General features: G+C 39.0%; 1 protein-coding gene across 7 annotated transcripts in view; it reads left to right on the top strand.

Moving 5' to 3' along the window:
* Positions 1 to 26047, top strand: part of TERB1 (telomere repeat binding bouquet formation protein 1) — a 46479-nt gene that overhangs the window by 6399 nt on the left and 14033 nt on the right. For 6 of the 7 annotated variants that reach the window (XR_009214221.1, XR_009214220.1, XR_009214219.1 and 3 more), the window contains exons 4-14: positions 4465 to 4575; positions 4772 to 4900; positions 6823 to 6951; positions 8827 to 8887; positions 8983 to 9098; positions 9204 to 9326; positions 16381 to 16533; positions 18062 to 18193; positions 20448 to 20573; positions 22647 to 22807; positions 25082 to 25428. Coding sequence is in view for 4 of the 7 variants with exons in the window: in XM_032157561.2 (XP_032013452.1) it covers positions 4465 to 4575; positions 4772 to 4900; positions 6823 to 6951; positions 8827 to 8887; positions 8983 to 9098; positions 9204 to 9326; positions 16381 to 16533; positions 18062 to 18193; positions 20448 to 20573; positions 22647 to 22807; positions 25082 to 25428 (1588 nt within the window). In the remaining 3 variants the exon portion in view is untranslated. The remainder of the gene's footprint in view (positions 1 to 4464; positions 4576 to 4771; positions 4901 to 6822; positions 6952 to 8826; positions 8888 to 8982; positions 9099 to 9203; positions 9327 to 16380; positions 16534 to 18061; positions 18194 to 20447; positions 20574 to 22646; positions 22808 to 25081; positions 25429 to 26047) is intronic. The other variant, XM_058441076.1, reaches the window with a different exon arrangement.

The following is a 26047-nucleotide window of genomic DNA, read 5'->3' as shown; positions in this document are numbered from 1 at the left end:
GACCAGTGATGTCGAGCATCTTTTCATATACTTATTGGCAATCTGTCTTCTTTGGACAGATGTCTATTTAAATCCATTCCACACTTTAGATTGTGCTTTTAATGTTGCATTTTAAGAATTCTTTATCTGTTCTGAACACAAGCCCCCTATTTATTTGGATAACTGATTTGCAGATATTTTCTTCTAGACTGGGCTATTGTTCTGCATTCTTGATAGTGTCTTTTGAGGTATAAAGGTTTAAAATGTTAAGTCCAATTTATCAAATTTTATTTGATTGTGTGTGTGCGTGTGTGTGTTTTTTTTTTTTTTTGAGACGGAGTCTCGCTCTGTCGCCCAGGCTGGAGTGCAGTGGCGCGATCTCGGCTCACTGTAAGCTCTGCCTCCCGGGTTCACGCCATTCTCCTGCCTCAGCCTCCTGAGTAGCTGGGACTGCAGGCGCCCGCCAACACGCCCGGCTAATTTTTTGTATTTTTAGTAGAGATGGGGTTTCACCGTGTTAGCCAGGATGGTCTCGATCTCCTGACCTCGTGATCCGCCCGCCTTGGCCTCCCAAAGTGCTGGGATTACAGGCGTGAGCCACTGCTCCCGGCCTGATTGTGTTTTTTGTATTCACTTCAGTATTTGCTGGTTTATTTTATTCAGGAGTTACTGAAGGAACTAGGTTACTTTGCCTAGAGAAGATAAAAACCAAGGTGAAACATGATAGTTGTTATGTCAGGAGATGCTTTGGCTGGGAAGGGAAGGATTATGATAGGAGATACCAAAGTATGAGAAAGGCGTACAGAAGGGAATGGAGGAATACGTAAAGAAGTTTCTTGCAGACCGGGCGTGGTGGCTCACACTTATAATCCCAGCACTTTGGGAGGCCGAGGCAGGAGGATGGCTTGAGCTCAGGAGTTTGAAACCAGCCTGGGCAACATGGCAAAATCCCGTTTATACAAAAAATACAAAAATTAGCCAGGCGTGGTGGCATGTATGTGTATTCCCGGCTACTCAGGAGGCTGAGGTGGGAGGATCCCTTGAGCCTAGGAGGTTGAGGCTGCAGTGCCCTGTGATTGCACCACTGCACTCCAGCTTGGGCGATATAGTGAGACCCTGTCTCAAAAGAAGAGAAAAGAAAAGTCTTTTGTATCCTGCCTGCATTGTGCCTAGAACCAAAAATCATTATGCTTCATCAAAAATTTTCTTTGGCATGTTGTTGATGTGGCTTATTGGTATCCACAGTCAAACTTACCTTCTTATAGTGTCTGTTAGTGTACAAAATGATAAATAAATACTTGCTATTGCTAAAAACATCTTAGTGATAACCTTTGTACTATGGTTTTTCACTAACAAATTTTGTCATGAATTATTTCATTGAAATAAATTGACAGTTGAATTTCTTTCAAGAGTGAGACTATGGCCAGGCGCAGTGGCTCACGCCTGTAATCCCGACACTTTGGGAGGCCAAGGCAGATGGATTGCCTGAGCTCAGGAGTTCGAAACCACCCTGGGCAACATGGTGAAACCCTGTCTCTACTAAAATACAAAAAAAATTAGCTGGGCGTGGTGGTACACACCTGTAATCCCAGCTGCTTGGGAGGCTGAGGTGGGAGAATTGCTTGAGCCCGGGAGGCAGAGGTTGCAGTGAGCCAAGATTGTGCCACTGCACTCCAGCTTGGGTGAGAGAGTGAGACTCCATCTCAAAAAAACCAGGCCGGGTGCAGTGGCTCATGCCTGTAATCCCAGCATTTTGAGAGGCCAAAGCAGGTGGATCACCTGAGGTCAGGAGTTTGAGACCAGCCTGGCCAACATCATGAAATCCCATCTCTCCTAAAAATACAGAAAATTAGCCGGGCATGGTGGTGGGCACTTGTAATCCCAGCTATTCGGGAGGCTGAGGCAGGACAGTCACTTGAACCTAGGAGGCGGAGGTTGCAGTGAGTGAGATAGCACCACTGCGCTCCAGCCTGGGCGAGAAAGTGAGACTCCATCTCAAAAAAAAAACCAAACCACAAAACAAAGAGTGAGACTAAGTACTGTACTGATTGATGATACATCTTAATTTCTCTTAGTATGCTCCTCTATATTATACTCACCCTTCATCCTATATCTTTCAGAACTCTAAATTTTTTTTATTTTTTGTTTGAGACAGAGTCTTGCTCTTATTGCCCAGGCTGGAGTGCAAAATAAAATAAAATAAAATATTAAAAATAAATTGAGTAGTATAAAGTCTACAGTAGTGTACAATAATGTCCTAGGCCTTCACATTCACTCACCACTCACTCGCTGATGCACCCATAGCAGCTTCTGGATATACCTTTAAAAAAAAATCTGTATTATAGCTTTTCTATGTTTAGATGTGTTTAGATACACAAAAATTTGCCATTGTATTACAATTGACTATATTATTCAATACAGTAACATGCTATGTAGGTTTATAGCCTAGGAGCAATAGCTATACCATACAACCTAGATGTGTAATAAGTTCTACCATCTAGGTTTGTGTAAGTAAAGTCTATGATGTTAATACAATGATGAAATCACCTAATGATGCTTTTCTCAGAATGTATCCCCATCATTAAGCAACACTTGACTGTACAATCTATTTTTATGTATTAAAGAGTTATCTGGAAAACTTAGTTCACTTATTCTAGTAGCTTTCTGTAGATTCCATCCAATTATGTAGAAGATCATGTTGTATGCAAATTCAAATACTTCTTTGCCAGTTTGGGTGCCTTTTATTTCTTTTTTCTTACCTGACGGCACTGGCTAGACTCTCCGGGACAATGTTATATAGGAGTGGTGATACGAGCAAACATCTCTGTCTTATACCTGGTTTTAGAGAGAAGATATTCAGTCTTTCCCTGTTAAGTATGATGTTTGCTGTAGGGTTTTCAACTGTAGATGCACTTTGCTAGGTTGAGGAAGTTCCTTTCTATTCCAAATTTGCGGAATATTTTTCTTTAATCAGGGATGCATGTTGGATTTTATCAGATGCTGTTTTTATATCTATTGAGATGACCAAAAGGTTTTCCTGTTTAAGTTTTGTTACATTGATTTTTTTCTAATCATAAATCAATCTTGTATTTCTGGGATAAACCCACTTAGTCGTGATGTATTTTTATTTTAATATATTGTTGGATTCAATTTGCTAAAATTGTTTAGACTTTTTGCATGTATGTTCATGAAGGAAACTGGTCTGTAGTTTTGTTGCTAATGGCTTCCGTTTTGGTATAAAGGTAATACCAGCCTCATAGAATAAGTTAGGAAGTATTCCTTCTCTTAAACTTTTGAGGCCAGGCACGGTGGCTCACGCTTGTAATCCCAGCACTTTGGGAGGCCGAGGCGGGCGGATCACGAGGTCAGGAGATTGAGACCACGGTGAAACCCCGTCTCTACTAAAAATACAAAAAAAAAAAAAAAAAAATTAGCCGGGCGTGGTGGCGGGCGCCTGTAGTCCCAGCTACTCGGAGAGGCTGAGGCAGGAGAATGGCATGAACCCAGAAGGCGGAGCTTGCAGTGAGCCGAGATCGCGCCACTGCACTCCAGCCTGGGCGACAGAGCGAGACTCTGTCTCAAAAAAAAAAAAAAAAAAAACTTTTGAAAAAAATTGAGTAGAATTTATATTATTCCTTCCTTAAATGTTTGGTAGAATTTACAAATGAAACCATCTGAACCTAGAGTTTTCTTTGAGGAAAAGTTTTTAACTCTTAATTCAACTTCTTTCATAGATATAGGACTATTCAAGTTGTCTTTTTCTTCTTGGGTGAGTTTTGGTGATGTCATTTCACCTAAGTTGTTGAATCTATAGGTATGAAATTGTATGTAGTACTCCCTTAATATCTTCTGAATATCTGTGGAATGTGGTAATGCCATCTCTCTCATTTCTGATATTGGTAATTTGTGTCTTTACTCCTTTTTTCCTAAATCATCTGGCTAGAAGTTTATCAGTTTTGTTGCTCTTCTCAAAGAACTTCCTCTGTATTTGTTTTCTGTTTCACTGGTTTCAGCTTAGATCTTTATAATTTCCTTCCTTGTACCTATATTGGGTTTAATTTGTTCTTTTTCTAGTTTCCTAAGGTGGGAGCTGACGTCGTTGATCTGAGACCTTTCGTCTTGAATACTGTTTTCGTAGCATCCCACAAATTCTCATATGTTATATTTTCATTTTTATCCACTTTTTTTTCTAAATGACAGATATTTAAACCTGTGTAGCTTTACTTAAAGAGAATAATATTTGGGCTTTCTATTCCTATATTTATAAAAAGGGAAACTCAAAGAACTATAAGATGTTCATTTTAAGTTCTTTTATTTAAAGAACATTAAAAAAAAAATACATGGTTGTTGGATTATAAAAGTAATACATGCCTGTTACTTTAAAAGTTGACTATTCCAAAGATATGTATTTAGTAAGTGAGATTTGAATGGTTAGTTTTTGAAGTAAACCTTTTGGTTTAAAATAATGACATTTTTGTTCTTTAGAAATGAAGACTGACCTGAACTTATTATTGGAGTGTCTAAAGTATCAAATGGACAATGCTTTTTCACAAAAGGAGGCTTTGGTCACTATTCATTCAATTTGTCAACAAAACAGTAAGATATAATAGTGAATTTTTATCTGTGATTCTAGTTCTTTAGTACTCTGATATATCAAATAAGCATAGTTCTTTATCTTCCATTCAGTTATTCTACATATCATGTTACTGTCTTCATGTGATTTATTTTATCCCTGAAAATATAATGAAAATAAATATCATTTCTATTTTGTTTTTTTCTGAACATCCTACAGGTAATGCAAGTGTTTATTTTCGGGAAATTGGTGGTTTGATGTTTGTAAAAAATCTTGCAAAGTCAAGTGAACATAGCATGGTAAAAGAAGCAGCCTTATATACATTAGGAGCTATTGCAGAAAAAAATGGTAAAATATAAAACTTTATTTCATTATACTTTAAGCATTGTGTTATATTTTAACAGTATACTCAAAACTAATTTTATAGTTAATTTCCTTTCCTTTTTTTTTACGTTTGAATAATTTTATCTAGCCTCCCTCCCCCCTCCCTTCCTTTCTCTCTTTCTCTCTGTTTTCTTCCTTTCCTTTCGTTTCCTTTCCTTTCCTCTTTCTCTTTCTCTTTCTTTCTTTTCCCTTACCTTCCCCTCCCTCCTTTCCCTTCTCTTCCCCTCCTCTCCCCTTTCTCCTTTGCCCCCCCTCCCCTTTTTCCTTCCCTTCCCTTTTCCTTGTCTTTTCCTTTCTCTTTCATCTTCTTTCCAGATCAAAGGATGAAGATAACCCACAACCATGTCATGTGTGGGTAAACATGCTTTGGGTATAGAAATTCACATTGGCAAGAACACTTTTCTGCAGTGTATCTAAAATGAGGTTAAATATAAACCATTGTTTTGTCAGACCAACTTTATATTCTTATATTTTTATTTATTAAATATTTCTTCATCAGCCAGGCATGGTGGCTCACGCCTATAATCCCAGCACTTTGGGAGGCTGAGGCAGGTGGATCACTTGACCTCAGGAGTTTGAGATCAGCCTGGACAACATGGTGATACCCCATCTCTACCAAAAATACAAATAATCAGCCGGGCATGATAGTGTGCACCTGTGGTCCCAGCTACTTGGGAGGCCGAGGTGGGAGATTGCTTGAGCCTGGGAGGTGGAGGTGGCAGTGAGCCGAGATTATGCCACTGCACTCTAACCTGGGTGACAGACCACAGAGTAAGACCCTGTCTCAAAAAAAAAAAAAAAAAAATCACCTTTTAGGAACCAATCTTTGTGCAAGGCATTGGGGATACAGGGATAAGTAAGATACAGTCCTTGAATTTTTTTTTAAATTTATTTTTAATTTTTGTGGCTATATAATAGGTGTATATATTTATAGGGTACATGAGATGTTTTGATACAGACATGCAGTGCATAATCACGTCATGGAGAATGGGGTTTCCATCCACTGAAGCATTTATTCATTATGTGACACAAACAATCCAATTATACTCTTTAGTTATTTTAAAGTGTACAATTAAATTAGTATTGACTATGGTTACTCTGTTATGCTATCAAATAGTAAGTCTTAGTCATTCTTTTTTTTTTTTTTTTTTTTTTTTTTTGGTACCATACCCACCACCTCCCACTACCCTTCCCAGCCTCTGGTAATCATCTATCTCCATGAGTTCAATTGTTTTGATTTTTACATCCCACAAATAAGTGAGAACATGATGTTTGTCTTTCTGTGCCTGGCTTAGTCCTTGCCTTTGAGATAGGGTCTAATGGCTGGTTCTAGGAACTGGATAAAATGTTGATTGTATCTTTATGTCTGTATTATTTTTGTAAAATTCTGCTTGTTGCATTATCACACACACAAAAAACCTATCAGGTAGTATGATTTTTGAAAAGATTTTTATTTCTAGGAAAGTCTCAGAACATAGAACAAATATTGTTTGTCCCTCTGTTTTCTAAAGTAGGTTTCTGAATTTTCTTGAATTGTTTTTCATGCTATGTTTTATTACTCATCCTTTAAAGTGTTTTTTTTTTTTTGCTAAATTTTATTTAATTTTTTATTCAGGAAAGTTTTTTATTGTAAATTCTAGGGGATTTCAGTATGTGTTTTGGAGCCTAGATTAAGTACTTTTGATTAATATTCTGCTTCTTTGGTCTGCTAATTGAGTAAGCACATATCAGTTTGTGAGAAATTTTGTTGTATGACTAATAAATGTCAATTAAATGAGATTTGGTTAAGAACCATCCCCAGTTAGGCAATTTTTTATTTTGTTCAGCATATTTTAAAGCATGTTTGTGACAATGCATTGAAATTAAAATTATATTTTATATTTCAGTTTACTGTCAGCAGACTTTGTGTACTTCAGAGTTGTTTGAAGACTTAACTTGGTTCTTATCTAATGATTCAAACATAAATTTGAAAAGAATGTCTGTTTATGTTATTTTGGTTCTGGTTTCAAATAATAGTAAGTACATTCTCTTATGACTATTTGAAAACACTTTAATCAATTGGAACAGCCATTATTAATTTTTTATTTGAGTTCTTATATCAGTTTTTTTGTGTGTGTTTTTGGAGACAGAGTCTCGCTCTGGCACCCAAGGTGGAGTGCAGTGGCATGATCTCGGCTTACTGCAACCTCTGCCACCTGGTTCAAGCGATTCTCCTGCCTCAGCCTACTGAGTAGCTGGGATTACAGGCACATGCTATCATGCCCAACTAATTTTTGGATTTTTAGTGGAGACAGGGGTTTCACCATGTTGGCCAGGCTGGTCTCAAATAGTGCTAGGATTACAGGCGTGAGCCACTGCTCCCAGCCCAGTGTCTTTTTTTAACCTCACCTCTGAGGAATACTAGTTTAAAGAAAAGTGGGTTATTAGCATGTATTTAATCATTCAGTACTTATTAATTTTAAGAAATAAAGTAATTTATAGTGCTTAGCATTGAAAGGTAACAGGTTTAAAGAGAAAAAGAGAGGCATTTAATGAATTAGTTTAGTTGATTTTCTGCTGAATTGACCATTTAGTTACAGTGTTTACGGTATAAGCCAGCAATGGTTTTTATTTTGGAATAATTTTAGATTTACAGAAAAGTTGCAAAGATAATATAGAATGTTCCCGTATACTTACTGCTCAGTTATTTTTTAACTTTTTAAAATTTTAATCCTTCAAACTGTTAGAAATTCTGTAAGCATTTAAAATGTTTCTAGGCCAGGGGTGGTGGATCATCCCTGTAATCCCAGCATTTTGGGAGGCCAAGGTGGGAGGATCCCTTAAGCCCAGGAGTTTGAAACCAGCCTAGGTAACATGGTGAGACCTTGTCTCTCTACAAAGAAATACAAAAAAAAAAGAAAAGGAAAATTAACTGGGTGTGGTGGCACACACCTGTGCTACCAGCTACTTGGGAGGCTGAGGTGGGAGAATTGAGTGAGCTCTGGAGGTTGAGGCTGCAGTGAGCTGTGATCAAGCCACTGCACTCAAGCCTGAGTGACAGAGCAAGACCTTGCCTCAGAAAAAAAGAAATGCTTCTAGGTAGGCACAGTAGGTCACATCTGTAACCCCAGCACTTGGGGAGGCCAAGGCTGTGTAACCCCTTCCCCATGTCACCCAGATCCCAGCACAACGACCGTATTCAGTACCAGCAGACTCTCTCATGCCACCCTTCCTGCTAGAGGGGAAATGTGGGCATCAATAGAGGGGGAAGTCTGGGTGGTTGTAGGGCTCAAGGCCCAAACCCCTAGGGTGTTGGGTGGGGGTGGGGCAGCCTCAGGGAAGCTAGGTATCAGGTTGTATCCTTTGAAGGGGAGGAGTCAAGCCTCACCTTCTGCTAGCAGTGGCTGGTCTCTCACCCTTCTAGTCCTCTGCTATTATTGTTTCCATGGGGAGGGTCACAGACCCAGGCACAATGATAGTCTGAGCAGGCTCAGGTAATTCATTCAGCTAAGCCTCTTGCCAGAGAGGCCTGAGGAGGCACCTTCTTGCCAGGCATGCACTTAAAAAAAATGTTTCTAGATTTTGTTTTATTTTGGAAAAACTAGAAAAGGTTGAATTTATTTATTTTTCCATTTTGGAACTTACCTTGATACTGCAATACAGAACCATGATGCAAAGTAAGAGTTTTGTGATTTTTAGAGGAAATTTGAATGCAATTAGTCTCTAAGCAGTAGTGACATATTTTTCATAATAATCTTGATTACAGATTTTTATCCACCATAATTCTGTTATACTTTGTAATACTTTAAAGTTGTTTAAAGGTTATTTGGTAAAATAAAATTTAACTGTTCTTCATTTCTGCAAGATTATTGTAAATAAAACTCATATTTTTATATGGCTATTTTTTTAAGGGACCGGACAAACACTCGTGAGAGAAACAGGTTGTATTACAGTTCTCTCATGGTTATTCAGGTAAACAAATACAAATTTCTTTTTGTTAATTATTCATTACTTAGGACCTTAACACATTTGTATTAATTTACTTTCTTTTCTTTTTAACCTAATAGGACAGTTATTTCAAAACATGAGTTGGATTTGTCAGATAAAAATGTTTTCCAGAGTTATCAGTTGTGGTCTTCAGTGTGTAGTACTCTGTGTGTCTGCGTCAACAATCCTCAAAATGGTAATTATCTGTAATGTTTAAATATAAAAATAAAGATAAAAACAAATGAAAACTGGTATTTTCCAACTGTCATATTAAATCATGATTGACTTTGTCTTCTTTCAGATGAGAATCAAATGTTTTGCTGTTCCCTTTTTCCACATGCTAATGAATGGCTAAAACATTGCATGACACCTGAGATAATTCGCCCTATTTGCTCATTTATTGGACTCACTCTTGCAAATAACAGTAAGTGTTCGTTATTTTCTAGGTCATAGTTGAAGAAACATATTTCAAAGCATAATAAAAACTATTGAATTTATTATTGAATCAGTTGAATTCTTGTAATTTGGGTTATTTTGGATGTATTTAGACTCTTAAAGATAAGAAAATCTTAAAAGTAGATATTTTTAGGAGGATATTGGGAAGATGGTAGCAGCATCGTTTTTTTAATCACCCCAGGTACTCTCATAAAATGGAGAAACCAGATAGCAAGACTAAAAACCCATAGAGTGTGTTCTCTGATCACAAGGTAATTAAATTAGAAATGAATAAAAACAAAACATCTAGAAAAGCCCCAAATATCTGGTAATTAAACAACTTAGTACTAAAATCTGTGAGTCAGTGCATAAATCATAAGGAAAATTATAAAATGTTTCTAACTGAATGATAATGAAAATACATTAGGCCGGGCATGGTGGCTCACGCCTATAATCCCAGCACTTTGGAAGGCTGAGGCAGGTGGATCACTTGAGGTCAGGAGTTCAAGACCAGCCTGACCAACATAGTAAAACCCCATCTCTACTAAAAATACAGAAATTAGCTGGGCATGGTGGCAACAATTAGCTGGGCATGGTGGCAGACACCTATAATCCGAGCTACTTGGGAGGCTGAGGCAGGAGAATCGCATGAGCCCAGGAGACAGAAGTTGCAGTGAGCCAAGATCACACCATTGCACTCCATCCTGGGCAACAGAATGAGACTGTCTCAAAAAAAAAAAAAAAAAGCCAGACACAGTGGGTCACACCTGTAATCCCAGCACTTTGGGAGGCTGAGGCGGGTGGATCGCTCGAGGTCAGGAGTTTGAGACCAGCCTGACCAACATGTGAAACCTTGTCTCTACTGAAAATACAAAAATTAGCCAGGCACCTGTAATCCCAGCTACTCAGGAGGCGGAGGCAGGAGAATCTCTTGAACCTGCAGAGGCTGAGCTCACTCCACTGCACTCCAGCCTGGGTGACAGAGTGAGACTCCATCTCAAAAAAATAAAAAAAAAAAATTAAAAGAAATCTGTGGGATGCTGCAAAACAGTGTTTAGAGGGAAATTTATAGTATTAAGGCTTGTATAAGAAAAGAAGAAAGGTCTCAAGTCAATTATACTAGCTTCTGGCTGGGTGTGGTGGCTCACACCTGTAATCCCAGCATTTTGGGAGTCTGAAGTGGAGGATCACTTGGGGTCAGGAGTTCCAGACCAGCCTGGCCAACATGACGACACCTTGTCTCTACTAAAAATACAAAAAAATTAGCCTGGTGTGGTGGTGTGCACATGTAATCCCGGCTACTCGGGTGGCTGAGTCAGGAGAATCGCTTGAACCTGGGAGGCAGAGGTTTCAGTGAGCCAAGATCGTACCACCGCACTCTAGCTTGAGCAACAGAGAGAGACTCTGTCTCAAATAAAAAAAAAAAAACCATATTAGCTTCTACCTAAGAAATTAGCAAACCAAGTAAGTTAAAATAAGCATAACAAAGGAAATAATGAAGAGAAGATTAGAAATCATGAAATAGAGAAAAATAATTGAAACATGAGCTAATTCTTTGAAAAAATCAATAAAAGTGATCCTCTAGCCAGACTGATGACAAAGTAATGAGAGAAAGCTCAGATTACCTGTGCCAGGAATGAAAGGTGACATCACTATAGATCTTAACAGATATTAAAAGAGTAATAAAAGAATAGTAGAAACAGCTTTATGTCATGACATTTAACAACTTAGATGAGTTGGACAGATTCTTTGAAAGATACAAACTACCAAACAAAGCTCACCCAAGAAGAAATAGTAACCTGAATATTCCTATATCTGTTAAAGAAGTCAAATTTGTAGTTTAAAACCTTAACACAGGCTGGGCATGGTGGCGCATGCCTGTAGTCCCAGCTATTGGGAGACTGAGGTGGGAGGATCACTTGAGCCTAGAAGTTCAAGGGTATAGTGTGCTATTATCATACCTGAGAATAGCCACTGCAGCCTGGGCAACATAGCAAGAACCCACCTCTAAAAAAAAAAAAAAAAAAAAGAACAACAAAATGCAAAACAAAACCTTAGCTTAGGAAATTCCAGGCCTTAATGGTTACATTGGTGAATTCTGCCAAACATTTCAGGAAACAAACAAATAATAATTTCACATACATTATTCCAGGAAATAGAAGTGGGAGAAACACTTCCCAACATATAAGGCCAGCATTACACCAATATCAGAACCCAGAAACAACATTATGAGAAACTGTTGGCTAATAGCTCTATGAACATGGATGTAAAAATCCTTAACAAAATATTAACAAATCTAATTTAGCAATATATATAGAAAAGATAATATATTATGACCAAGTGGCATGTATCCCAGGAATGCAAGATTGGTTTAACATTAGAAAATTCATCATATTTACAGTCTAGAAAAGAAGAACAATATGATAATTTCAATAGATGCAGGAAAAGCATTTGACATAATTCAACGTACATCTGTAAACTCATGATAAACTAAGAACAGAAGGAAACTTCCTTAATGTGATAAAGGGCCTCTACAAAACACAAGTAACACGCTTAACGGTGAAAGACTTAATGTTTCCCCCTTGAGACTGGAAAAAAGACAAGAGGCTAGGTGTAGTGCCTCATGCCTATAATCCAAGCACTTTGGGAGGCCGAGGCAGGAGGACCACTTGAATCTAGGAGTTCAAGACCAGCCTGGGCAACATAGAAAGACCCTGTATCTACAAAAAATTTAAAAACTAGCCAGGTGTAATGGTTCACACCTGTAGTCTGAGCTACTTGGGAGGATTGGTTGAGCCTGGGAGGTCAAGGCTGCAGTGAGTTATGATTGTGCTATTGCCCTCTAGCCTGGGCAACAGGGAGATCCTGTAACACGCCCCCCCCACACACACGCACAGTAACAAAAATAAAAAAGATATATAATACTCTGGATTGTAAGACTCAACATTGTAAGACCGTCACTTTCAAATTCATCTCTAGATTCATGGAATTCCCAAGCAAAATCCCAGCAGATTTTTCTCTAGAAATTAACAAGCTGATTCTAAAACTTACATGGAATGCAAAGGGCCTAGGATAATTGAAACTTTTGGGGAAAAAAGGATAAAACTGTAGGACTATGTTGCCTGATTTTAGTACTTATACAGAAATCAAGAAAGCGTGGCATTGGTGTAGGTATAGACTTACAGATTCTTTTTTTTTTTTTTTTTTTTTTTTTTGAGACAGAATTTCACTCTAGTTGCCCAGACTGGAGTGCATGGTACGGTCTCGACTCACTGCAACCTCCACCTCCCAGGTTCAAGTGATTCTCCTGTCTCAGCCTCCTGAGTAGCTGGGATTACAGGCGCCCGCCACCAAGCCTGGCTAATTTTTGTGTTTTTAGTAGAGGTGGGGGTTTCACCATGTTGGCCAGGCTGGTCTTGAACTCCTAATCTCAAGTGATCCTCCCGCCTTGGCCTCCCAAAGTGCTGGGATTACAGGCGTGAGCCACCACACCTGGCCTTGTAGACTTACAGATTAAGGAAACAAAAGTGAGAGCCCAGAAATAGACTCATACATATATCGTTGTTGATTGTCTACAGAGATGTCATTGTAATTCTGTGAAGGAAAAGATATTTTCAACAAATAATGCTAGAAAAAGTGGATATCTATATGCAAAATATGAATCTGAACCCTTATACAGTATACAAAAACTAACTTGAAATGGTTCATAGACTTAAATAAATATGAGTGAAAAATATAAAACATTGACAAAAGCTGAAAATTCTCACACCTTGGGGGTAGGCAAAGGTTTCTAAGGACATAAAAAGCATAAATAACTAAAGAAAAAATGATAAATTGGACTTCATTGAAATAATTTTGCTCTTCAGAAGAGCTTGCTATGAGGATGAAAGGTAAGCTAGACTGAGAGAAAATATTTGAGAAACATTTACCTGATTAAGAATTTGGGCTGGGTGGGCATGGTGGCCCACACCTGTAATGCCAGCACTTTGGGAGGCCAAGACAGGCGGATCACGAGGTCAGGAGATCGAGACCATCCTGGCTAACACGGTGAAACCCCGTCTCCACTAAAAATACAAAAAAATTAGCTGGGTGTGGTGGTGGGCGCCTGTAGTCCCAGCTACTCAGGAGGCTGAGGCAGGAGAATGGCGTGAACCCCGGAGGTGGAGCTTGCAGTGAGCCAAGATTGCGCCACTGCACTCCAGCCTGGGCAACGGAGAGAGACTCTGTCTCAAAAAAAAAAAAAAAGAATTTGTACCCAGCTCTTATAAATCAATAAGAAGACAAAAGCAACCTGGTGATTAAAAAAATGGGCAAAAGGTTTGAACAGATACTTCGCCAAAGAAAATGTGAATATTAAATAAGCACTTGAAAAGATGTTTAAGATTGGCTGGGCATGGTGGCTTATGCCTGTAATCCCAGTGCTTTGGAAAGCCAAGGAGGGAGAATCACTTGAGCCCAGGAGTTTGAGACCAGACTGGGCAACGTAGTGAGACCTTGTCTCTACAAGAAAATTCTAAAAATTAGCCAAATATGGTGGCATGCACCTGTTTTAGTCCTAGTTACTCAGGAAGCTGAGGCGAGAGAATCACTTGAGTCCAGGAGTTCAAGCTTACAGGAAGCTACGATCACGCTGCTGCACTCCAGCCTGGGTGACAGAGCCAGAGCAAGACTTTGTCTCAGGAAAAAAAAAAAAAAAACGCTCAAGAAATAATTAGTTATCAGAGAAATCCAAATTAAAATCCCATGGAGATACTACTACACACCCACTAGCATGTTAAAAATAAAAAGTGGTCATGCTAAATATTGGCAAGGATGTGGAACAACTAGAACTTTCACGCATTGCTGATGTATATCTATATTCAGGTGTTTGAAACAAATACTCATATGTCACATGCAAAGGATATATCTCTAGAATTCAAAAAAAAAAATGGAATCTATTTCCATGATACCCTGACAGTCCCTTTATCTCTAAAAGCCAACTTTAATGAGTGATAGTTATAGGACGTCATTACCCTCAGTAAACTACAGATTAGAAGAAATCTGAAATATTCAGTGTATAATAAATGTGGTCTAGGATGTTCTTCTGCTTATATGCCTGAGTTTTTGTCACTCAGGCTATAACTAAGAATCTGTGGTAACACACTGCCATTTTCATCAACGCATTAACAAGTGCTTTTTTTTTTTTTGAGCTAGAGTCTCACTCACTCTGTCACCCCAGCTAGAGTACAGTGGCACAATCATGGGTCACTGCAGCCTCAAACTTCTGGGCCTAAGCGATCCCCCTGCCTTAGCCTCCTGAGGTGCTGGGACTACAGGCACACACCACTGGCTAATTTTCTTTTTTTTTTTTTTTTTTTTTTTTTGAGACGGAGTCTCGCTCTGTCGCCCAGGCTGGAGTGCAGTGGCGCAATCTCGGCTCACTGCAAGCTCCGCCTCCTGGGTTCACGCCATTCTCCTGCCTCAGCCTCTCCGAGTAGCTGGGACTACAGGCGCCCGCCACCACGCCCGGCTAATTTGTTTTTTGTATTTTTAGTAGAGACGGGGTTTCACCGTGGTCTCGATCTCCTGACCTTGTGATCCGCCCGTCTCGGCCTCCCAAAGTGCTGGGATTACAAGCGTGAGCTACCGTGCCCGGCCAATTTTTTTTTTTATTTATTTCATAGAGATGGGGTCTCACTATGTTGCCCAGGCTGATATTGAACTTCTGAATTCAAGCAATCCTCCTGCCTCAGCCTCTCAAAAATGCTGGGATTACAGACATGAGCTACTACCACACCCAGCCTCTTTTTTGAAGATTTTTTTAAAATGAAAATACTTTCTAGGAAAGAAATCTATTTTGGAGCCACCATAATATTGAAAATGTTTGCCTGCCCTTAAATAATGTTTCTGGGCTGGGCACCATGGCTCACGCCTGTAATCCCAACACTTTGGGAGGCCGAGGCAGGCAGGTTGCTTTAGTTCAGGAGTTTGAGACCAGCCTGAGGAACATGGTCAAACCCTGTCTCTACCAAAAATACAACAATTTCTAGCTGGGCATGGTGGTGCACGCCTGTAGTCATTAAAGGCATGAGCCACGGTGCCCGGCCCAGAATTATTTTCAACTAGGGAACAAAAGACTTCAGACTTAAAAAAATAGATACCAGTCATTGAATCTTTGCTTGGAATAGTTATGACTCTCAGGGATCTGTTATAATTTTATGCTCCAAGAAGTAAAAGAATTAGGTGTAAATATGATGGATGAGATGTATGCTCTTTTAGAACAGTTAAATTACTTTGCATCTTGAAGAGTCAATCTGAGGAATTAGTTATGTTGGATTGCAGAAAATAGGCAGCTTGCTAATTACCAAGATGAATGAATATATTCTTTGTAACTCTATTGAAAGACTTGTTTAATAATGTTGAGGGTTAGGTTTTTGTTTTGTTTTTTTTTGTTTTGTTTTTGTTTGTTTGTTTTTTGAGACGGAGTCTCACTCTGTCACCCAGGCTGGAGTACAGTAGTGTGAGCTCAGCTCATTGCAACCTCCGCCTCCCAGGTTCAAGTGGTCCTCCTGCCTCAGCCACCTGAGTAGCTGAGATTATAGGCGTGCACCACCACACCCAGCTTATTATTTTTATTTTTAGTAGAGATGGGGTTTCAGCATGTTGGCCAGGCTGGTCTTGAACTCCTGACTCAAGCAATCTGCCTATCTCGGCCTCCCAAAGTGCTGGAATTACAGGCATGAGCCACCGTGCTCGGCCTAAAGGACAGCTTAATAATGCCATTCTTACAAAATAGAGCAGTTCTTACTAAATAAAACAAAAAAGATTTCTAATACACAAGAAATACTGTAGTTTTACTATGTCAAAGTAAGATACATAAATAAGTAATCTATTTTATGATTATGTATATGCACAGGTAAAGATTGGATTTTTAATTCTTTAATTTTGGGATTTTTAGAAAGTATTTGAAAAGGTCAATGTTATATTTAATGCAAATTTATTGAATAAAACCATTCAGCTGTCTTGTTTGAAATATTAACAGTTTTGCTACTTTATTCTTCAAGCATATGTTCAGAAATACTTCGTATCTGTGGGTGGACTGGATGTATTGTCTCAAGTTCTCATGCAACTGGAATCTGATTCACATGAGACTCTTTCCAGTGCTAAACTTGCAGTGGTTGTGACAAAGACTGTGGATGCATGCATTGCTGATAATCGTGAGTGACAGTGCTTACTAGTTTTTTTGAAATTGAATTTCGTTTGAATATAGCATGAAGAGTATTGAAATAGTAGATTGAGTAGTAACATGGTTTAGACTAACAGTTTCTCACAAGTGGAAGGGAGTATTAGAAAGTATCCAACATGGCCTGATGCAGTGGCTCATGCCTGTAATCCCAGCACTTTGGGAGGCCGAGGCGGGCAGATCACCTGAGGTCAGGAGTTCAAGACCAGCCTGGCCAACATGGTGAAACCTAGTCTCTACTAAAAATGCAAAAATTAGACGAACGTGGTGGCAGGTGCCTGTAATTCCAGCTACTCAGGAGGCCGAGACAAGAGAATCGCTTGAACTTGGGAGGCGGAGGTTGCAGTGAGGGTACTGAGATCACGCCACTGCACTCCAGCTTGGGCAACAAGTGCAAAACTCCATCTGGAATAAAAGGCAGCATTAAATTAAAAATTTCAGGCTGTGTGTGGTGGCTCACACCTGTAATCCCAGCACTTTGGAAGGCCAAGATGGGAGGATTGCTTGAGGCCAGGAGTTTGAGACCAGCTTGGTCAACATATCGAGACTCCATCTCTCAAAAAAAAAAAAAAAAATTAAAATTTTCAGATGAGAAACCAAGGGATATTTTTGAGATTAAGAATGGAAAACCCAATTTATGTAAAGAATACATCTCTTTCTGCTAAGTATGAGGTCAGATTTACCCAACACAGCATTACTAGTGAGTGGCAGAACCAGACTTGAACTCATGGCTGCTGCTTCTCACATGTGCGAACACTGAAGAGTAAGAAACTCTATTCGTATTCACAAACAACTAGGGGGCAAAAAATAGATGGTTTTTTAAAAAGTCGTTATTGAGGACCTGCTATGTGCGGAGCTTTACAAGTACAAAAATGATTAAGATGTAGTCCCTTGAGGAATTCACAACTTTTTTGTTGATATTAGTATTGTTAGACTCTGGGTGGACTCTGTTAAAAGCCACATTTGGAGAAGTATAGCTTAAAATGGTGGACTTTTTGACTTTTGTCACATCTCAGCGTAGCTTCGCATATGCTTCATTGCATCAGTAAGTCAGTAGAACTGTGGTCAGTTAATAGTGTATTTTAAATGACAGCAGGAATTGATTATGTAGGAAAGTCTTTACTATCCAATCTAGATAAGAAGAGATATGTAAGGGGAGAGTAAGCATACTCAGCTTTTAGGAAGTTAGTGTTACTTCATCTTCACAGCATTCTGCAGAACAATTAAGAAAAAAAATTCTTCAAAAAATTTGCTTTGGTAATATGTCTTTAGTATGGGAAGAAAGAGTAATGAGGGTTATAGTAATAAGCCGCCATCTTATTACAATGAATTTATATTTTATTCACACATACACATATTTATTAGATGTTATGATATGTGTATATTTAATGTTATATAGATATATAACATTCTACCTGAATAAGCTCTGAAAAATATATAGTATATATATATTTATAAGTTTTAAATTTGTACTATCTTTTTTTCCTATTTTATACTAATAGCTACTTTTGGGATAGTACTCTCCAAGTACCACATTGTTTCAAAACTTCTGGCATTACTGCTTCATGAAAGTCTGGATTCAGGAGAAAAATTTAGCATCATGCTTACTCTTGGTCATTGCACAGAGGATTGTGGTAAGTATTGGGTTTATTGAGTGTGGTTATTAAAATAGTAGAGCGGAAATATACTTCTGTTTCTTTTTCTTCCAGTTATGTGAAGGTCTTAAAAGTATTGCTTTTCTCCTAGTCATTCAGACCTCAAACTAGTCATTTCAGCTCCTAATTCTCCTTCACTCATTGTATTAAGTCAGTCATTAAGACCTGTAGTTCTACTTCTGTTCACCCCTCTTGATCCCTTTCTGTCCAGTTCCCATGCTGCCCTTCCAAAGTAGGCCCTCAAACCTAAACATCTTTCACCAATATTATTGCAGTGGTTTTCTCACTGCAGCACAGGGAGAAAGCTCCTTCCCTTCTATCTTCCTTTTTCAGTCCACTCTGCACATCGCTGCACAAATCTGTTTCTGTTCTCCTTGTTAAAACTTTCAAAGATTCTTCTTTTTCTACCTATTACTGTCTCCTCTCTCTTTTCTCTTTCTTCTCCCCCTTTTATTTTCCTCCTCCTCTCTACTTTCCTCCCATTCTCCCTCTGTTCAATCTACTCCTTCTTACCAATTCTCTCCACTTTCCTCTCTACCCCCTCACTTCTAATCTCTCTCTGCTCTTGCCACTCTCACTTTTCCACTCTCCTCCCTTTGCTCTCTCTTGCTTCTTCCACTCTTTCTTCCTTCCCTTACTTTCTACTCCCTCCATTAGTTTATTTATCTATTCTTTCCCTTAACCTCTGTATAATTTAGGATTGATTATACCCTTTTTCAAACCAAGTGAGTTTGTTGACTCTTATGAGTTATGATACTACTCTGTGGCTGCATTTCTGAGATCACTTAGGAGACAGGTATTTTGTGTAAGTGAATTATTTTTTTTTCTTTTCTTTTTTTTTTTTTTTTTTGAGACGGAGTTTCGCTCTTGTTGCCCAGGCTGGAGTGCAGTGGTGCAATCTTGGCTCACTGCAACCTCTGCCTCCCAGGTTCAAGCAGTTCTCCTGTCTCAGCCTCCCGAGTAGCTGGGATTACAGGCATGCGCCACCATGGCCGGCTAATTTTGTATTTTTAGTAGAAACGGGGTTTCTCCATGTTGGTCAGGCTGGTCCCGAACTCCCAACCTCAGGTGATCTGCCTGCCTCGGCCTCCCAAAGTGCTGGGATTACAGGTGTGAGCCACCGAGCCCAGCCTTAAGTGAATTATTTTCTATATTAAAAATCCTGTTGGGGGCTGGACGTAGTGGCTCACACCTGTAATTCCAGCACTTTGGGAGGCTGAGGTGGGCAGATCACGAGGTCAGGAGTTCAAGACCCGCTTGGCGAGCATGTTGAAACCCTGTCTCTACTAAAAATACAAGAAAATAGCTGGGCATGGTAGCGTGTGCCTGTAGTCCCAGCTACTCAGGAGGCTGAGGCAAGAGAATTGCTTGAACCCGGGAGGTGGAGACTGCAGTGAGCCAAGATCGTGCCACTGCACTCCAGTCAGGGTGACGGAGCGAGACTCCCTCTCAAAAAAAAAAAAAAAAAAAAAATCCTTTTGAAACTATATGTTTCTTGGGCCGGGCGCGGTGGCTCACGCTTGTAATCCCAGCACTTTGGGAGGCCGAGGCGGACGGATCACAAGGTCAGGAGATCGAGACCACGGTGAAACCCCGTCTCTACTAAAAATACAAAAAAAAATTAGCCGGGTGTGGTGGCGGGCGCCTGTAGTCCCAGCTACTCGGAGAGGCTGAGGCAGGAGAATGGTGTGAACCCGGGAGGCGGAGCTTGCCGTGAGCCGAGATTGCGCCGCTGCACTCCAGCCTGGGCGACAGAGCGAGATTCCGTCTCAAAAAAAAAAAGAAAGAAACTATGTGTTTCTCTATTTTAAAAATTTGTTGTTGTTGTTTTGTTTTTGTTTTTTGAGACAAAGTCTCACTCTGTTGCCCAAACTGGAGTGCAATGGTGTGACCTCGGCTCACTGCAGCCTCCACCTCCTAGGTTCAAGCAGTTCTTGTGCCTCAATTTCCTGAGAAGTTGGGATTACAAGTGCCTGCCACCATGCCTGGCTAATTTTTGTATTTTTTGTAGAGGCTGGGTTTCACCATGTTGGCTAGGCTGGTCTTGAACTCCTGACCTCAAGTGATTCACCCATCTCAGCCTCCCAAAGTGCTGGGATTACAGGAGTGAGCCACCGTTCCTAGCCTATTTTTAAAATTTTGAACTATGTTCATAATTATCACAAGGAAGAATTACGACCTCATATAGATCGTTTATGATAAAATCATTGTCCTCTTTGTTTATGTTTTCCAGAGGAAAATCAGTATGACCTTTTTAAAAACAATGGGCTTCCACTCATGATTCAAGCCTTAACTGAATCTCAGAATGAGGAACTGAACAAAGCTGCTACATTTGTGCTTCACAACTGCAAAAAAATTAGTAAGTGTACTATTACTTTAAGAACATACCAACCAAAGTTTTTAAAGGGGAATTTATTTCTGCTTTCATGAGCCAAGGCCTTATAGCTCTCAGATTCTTCTTACATTTGAAAAGCAGACTAGGCCCTGCACAGTGGCTCATGCCTGTAATCCCAGCACTTTGGGAGGCCAAGGCAGTCAGATCGCTTGAGTCCAGGAGTTCAAGACCAGCCTGGGCAACATGGAGAAACTCTGTCTCTATAAAAAAAAATATATATATAGAAAAAATTATCTGGGCATGGTGGCACACGCCTGCCAGCTACTTGGGAAGCTGAGGTAGAAGGATCATCTGAGCTCAGAAGTTGCTCAGGTCGAGGTTGCAGTGAGCTGTGTTTGCACCACTGGCCCTCCAGCCTGGGTCATAGAGTGAGACCCTGTCTGAAAAAAAAAAAAAAAATCAGAGTATAAAATTTAGACATGACAACTAGGGTATATTCAGCATATACAAACCCATGTGGAAGAGAGCAGCAGTATAGATAATTCACTATTTTATGCTGTGTGCACAAATTTAGTTTGCAGGAATTAAATTTGTGGACTAAGGGTTATTTATTGTTAAATCATAAGTACATTTATTTATTTAAAAATGTTTGGGGCCGGGCGTGGTGGCTCACGCCTGTAATCCCAGCACTTTGGGAGGCCAAGGCGGGTGGATCACGAGGTCAGGAGATCGAGACCATCCTGACTAACACGGAGAAACCCCGTCTCTACTAAAAATATAAAAAAAAATTAGCCAGGCCTGGTGGCGCACGCCTGTAGCCCCAGCTACTCGGGAGCCTGAGGCAGAAGAATTACTTGAACCAGGGAGGCAGAGGTTTCAGTGAGCCGAGATTGTGCCACTGCACTGCAGCCTGGGCGACAGAGCAAGACTCCGTCTCAAAAAAAAAAAAAAAAAGTTTGAGTTTCTGTTATGTGCCAGGCAGAGTGCTAGGCATCAGGGACATCAGGGATACAGTGATAAAAAACAGTCTGTGTATTCACAGAGCTTAGTTTAACTAGAGAAATAGACAGTAACTCAAAAGATGAGATTATGTGTTATTATAAATTGACATAACAAGTACACAGGGATAGACCACAGGTCTTTAAGAGCCTATAACAAAGGAATCTGGTCCAGATGTGGAGCAGAAAAGGCTTTGGGAGGAAGTGATTCTTGAGCTGAGAACTGAATGTCTAGAGTTAATTAGGTGAAAAGAAAGGAATTTGTTATCAGTGAGTGTCTCAAGCATAAGCAACAGTGAGGCACAAAGGCCCTGTGATAAGAGGGAACCTGGTGCACTTAAGGAATTGATGGCCAGTGTAGCTTGAGCTCAGAGGGCAGTGGCCATGGTAAGAATTTTGATCTTTGTGGAAGAAAAACTGCAGACACAGTATGTTAAAAAAAAAAAAAAAAAAAAGGATTATAGGAAGGAATCAATTTATGAACATTATTTTTTTTAAAAAAACTACTTTATTTTTGAGACGAAGTCTCACTCTGTCACCTGGGCTGGAGTGCAGTGGCGCAATCTCTGTTCACTGCAGCTTGTGCCTCCTGGGTTTGAGGGATTCTTGTGCTTCAACTTCCGGAGTATCTGGGAATACAGGTGCGTGCCACGATGCCTGGCTAATTTTTTTTTTTTTTTTTAGTGGAGGTGGAGTTTCACCATATTGGCCAGGCTGGCCTTGAGCTCCTGACCTCAAGTGATCCTCCCGCCTCGGCGTCCCAAAGTGCAAGGATTACAAGTGTGAGCCACTGTGCCCGGCCTAAAAAACTAACTACTTTAAAGCCAGTATCCATGTACCTGAGAATGTTTATGTGTCTGGCATAACATATTTGCATGTTTTTTCTCCTGTAACTCTGAGGAGTAAAGTCTGTTTTATGACTGTTTGAGTCCTGGGCCTCTGCTAGGTACTCTTCCACTTACTTTTCAGTACCAGTTAAGCTGTTAAGATAGTCTGGATGGAAAAATTTAGAGAAAGGAGAGGGTGGGCTGTGAGGTTGTCCTTATATATAAAGTGTTTAAATAACCTTTCATTCATTGTTTTTTCCCATATTACAAAGCTGAGAAATTATCTCTAAGTCTAGGAGAATGTCCTTTTGATGAAAATGAAACACAGCAATTAAAGGACATAAATGTGAAGGAGAATAATCTTGAAGAGCACTGGAGGAAAGCAAAGGAAATTCTACACAGAATAGAACAGCTTGAAAGAGAAGGAAATAAGGTTGGATTCTTTGTTTTAAAGAATATAGAACTTTTTTGAAATTTTTAAAATTTCTTTCTTTTTTTCTCTGTACTACACTGACATATAAATTTTTTTTTTAATTTTTTTTGAGACAGAGTCTTGCTCTGTTGCCCAGGTTGGAGTGCAGTGGCACGATCTCGGCTCACTGCAACCTCCGCCTCCCAAGTTCAAGTGATTCTCATGCCTCAGCCTTTCAAGTAGCTGGGATTACAGATGTATGCCACCACACCTGGCTAATTTCTTTGTATTTTTAGTAGAGACAGGGTTTCCTCATGTTGGCCAGGCTGGTCTTGAACACCTGACCTCAAGTGATCTGCCTGCCTTAGCCTCCCGAAATGCTGGGATTACAGGCATGAGCCATCATGCCCAGCCAATATTTTTTAACAGTAGGGATTGGAGGGTAAAAAATTTTTTCTTCCCAAGTTATTTTTTAAAGTTTTAAATGGTTTTAAATGGAAAACTCCATAGTAATACTGGAAAAATCATGCTTTGACATAAAACAAAAAAAAAGAGATTTTTAAAAAGTAGAAATGATGACTGAAAAGACAGGAAACATGGAATATTGAGCCAAGAGATCTAACATCTGAATAATTGAGGTTCAAGAAAGAGAAAAGTAGTAATAATCTAATAACCTCTTTCCTCTTTATATAAATATATTTTTCTATGTATGCATGCTTCGTGTTTTTGTATATGCATATATGTTAAAAAATAAAAACAGAGTGTCCAAGTTAGTATAATATAGTGATTTTATTATTTTAATTGTCTGAGTAGTATTCACTATTGCAGATGTGCCATAATTGATTTAACCAGTCCTTTATTGATGGACATGTAAGTTATATTTAAATTTTTACCATTGCAAACAACTCTAAATACCTGCTACACATGTACCCGTGTGTGTGTGTGTGTGTGTGTATGTGTGTGTATCCTGTAACAGCTTTAATGAGATATAATTCACACACCGTACAGTTCACCCATTTAAAGTACAGTCAACCCTTGGTATCTATGGGGGATTGGTTCCAGGATCTCCCACGGATACCCAAATTCATGGATGCTATGAACTTTAGGGAAAGTTTAGGCAAGTTATTTAATCTCTTTGTGCTTTAGTTTCATCATTGATACATGGAGAAAATAATAGTACCTCTCAAATACCTAGATAGACATAGTTTTTATTATGAAAGATACTGTCAAATTGTTTCACCACAGAAGCTGTATCAACTTACGCTCCCACTAGCAATGTTTAAGAGTACATGTTTCCTCACAGTGTTTTGATCTTTGTCAGTATAATAGATGAAGAAAAATATCTCAGTGTAGCTTTAATATTTATTTATCTTAAGTGGAATGGAACATTTTTTCTTGTGTTTAAGAGCTATTAATATTTCCTTTCCTATAAACTATCTGTTCATCTTCTGTGCCTGCTTTTCCATGCTATCATTGATCTTTTTTCAAATTTCATTATAGTAGCTTTTTATAAATATTATTTTTAAAAATTATCCTTCAGCTTGGGCAACATGGCAAAACCCTGTGTCTACAAAAACATACACAATTAGCCAGGTGTGGTGGTGTATGCCTGTGGTCCCAGCTACTCAGGAGGGTGAGGTGGGAGGATTGCTTCAGCCCAGGAAGTTGAGGCTGCAGTGAGCTGTGATCATGCCACTGCACTCCAGCGTGGGCAACAGAGCAAGACTGTGTCTCAAAAAAAATATATATGTATATCCTGTTGCTTAAGATATATGCTTTATACATATTATTTCTGGGTGTTTTTATTGTCATTTGGTTTTGCTTCTGATTCTTTATTCCTGAAGTCCCTGCCCAGAATAACGTTTTTGGTCTCTAGAAGAATTTAAAAAAATTTTTTTTATGTGGTCGAGTATATTAGTTTTGTTTTATTATTTAATTTTGGGTAATACTTGGAAAGGTCTTATACCCCTTGAGAATATTAAAATATAATCGTTTCTTTTAGAACATATATGACTTTGTTTTTATATTTAAATATTTGGTTCATTTTGACTTTATCTTTGTATAAGCTATGAGATATTCAACTTATTTTTTCACCAGATGGCTACTCAATTGTCCCAATATTGTTTAATGTATAAACTCCCTTTTCTTCCTAATGTAAACTGCCTTTTATCATATGTGTTCTATTGGCAATCATAAACTTTTTCTTCATTCTTCATTATTTAAATGAAGTATAAATTTATTATAAAGGGAATAGATTATATTGAAATTATTTTCTTGTCATTTTTTACACTATAGGAAGAAATACAAAGAGAAACCTATCAGGATAATATTTCATCTATGAACATAAGTATTCAGAATACATGGAAACGTCTCCATGCAGATCAGATTGGTCGAGGTAGCAAAGCAGAAGATGAGGATAAAAGCCATTCTAGACAGTTTCAGAGTTATAAATCCCATGGAGTCATGTCTAAAGCATGTACAAATGATGACCAAATGAAGACACCGTTAAAGAGCGCAAATCCAGTCCATGCTTGTTACAGGGAGAGTGAGCAAAATAAGACTTTATATAAAGCCAAGTCAAGCTGCAATCAAAACTTACATGAAGAAACTACTTTTGAAAAGAATTTTGTTTCTCAATCAAGGTATAGTTTAATAATTGTGCGTAACTATTATTTATTCAGCAAGCATTTATTGTGTACTGTAGTATGCCACACTGTTAAATGCTGGGCATGTAGAAATGACATGATGAAACATGGTCTTGGGAAGAGCCTAAAGTAGGAAGTGTTGGGAAAGGAGTTTGGACGGGGAGGTATGGGCCAGTTCATCTAGGGCCCTGCAATGTCATACTGTGGATTTTGGGTTTTAACTCACAGCGTATAGGGAGTGATTGAGGATTTTAAATTGAGTGGTGTAACAGATTTGAATTTTAGAAAGGATACTCAGAAAATAAAACCTAAACGGAAACCCTTTACTTGAAGTAACAATGCATGCATTGATAATCAGCAGTATAGCAAAAACTAGTTTTTAAATTTAATGTGATAAAGGGAATAGGATGTGAAGAAAATTTGGTTTGGGTTTGCCCTTTTGTTTGTTCCCTGCACTTTGTCTCTAGAACATAATCTTTTTCCCTTGCAGTTAGTTTGTGGGGCTAGACCTGGGCTTGTAGCTTTTCTTAAATCCTTTATTGGGTTGTGCTCTTCTGATGGTTACTGTACTTGGGAAAAATGTAGAGGATGCTGCTACATTTCGGGCAGGTTGAAG

The sequence above is a fragment of the Hylobates moloch genome, unplaced genomic scaffold (assembly GCF_009828535.3).
Source record: "Hylobates moloch isolate HMO894 unplaced genomic scaffold, HMol_V3 SCAFFOLD_6, whole genome shotgun sequence".
NCBI classification, from domain to species: Eukaryota; Metazoa; Chordata; class Mammalia; order Primates; family Hylobatidae; genus Hylobates; species Hylobates moloch.
The sequence above is the reverse complement of the archived record's forward strand: the minus strand, read 5'-3'. Positions and strand labels throughout refer to the sequence as shown.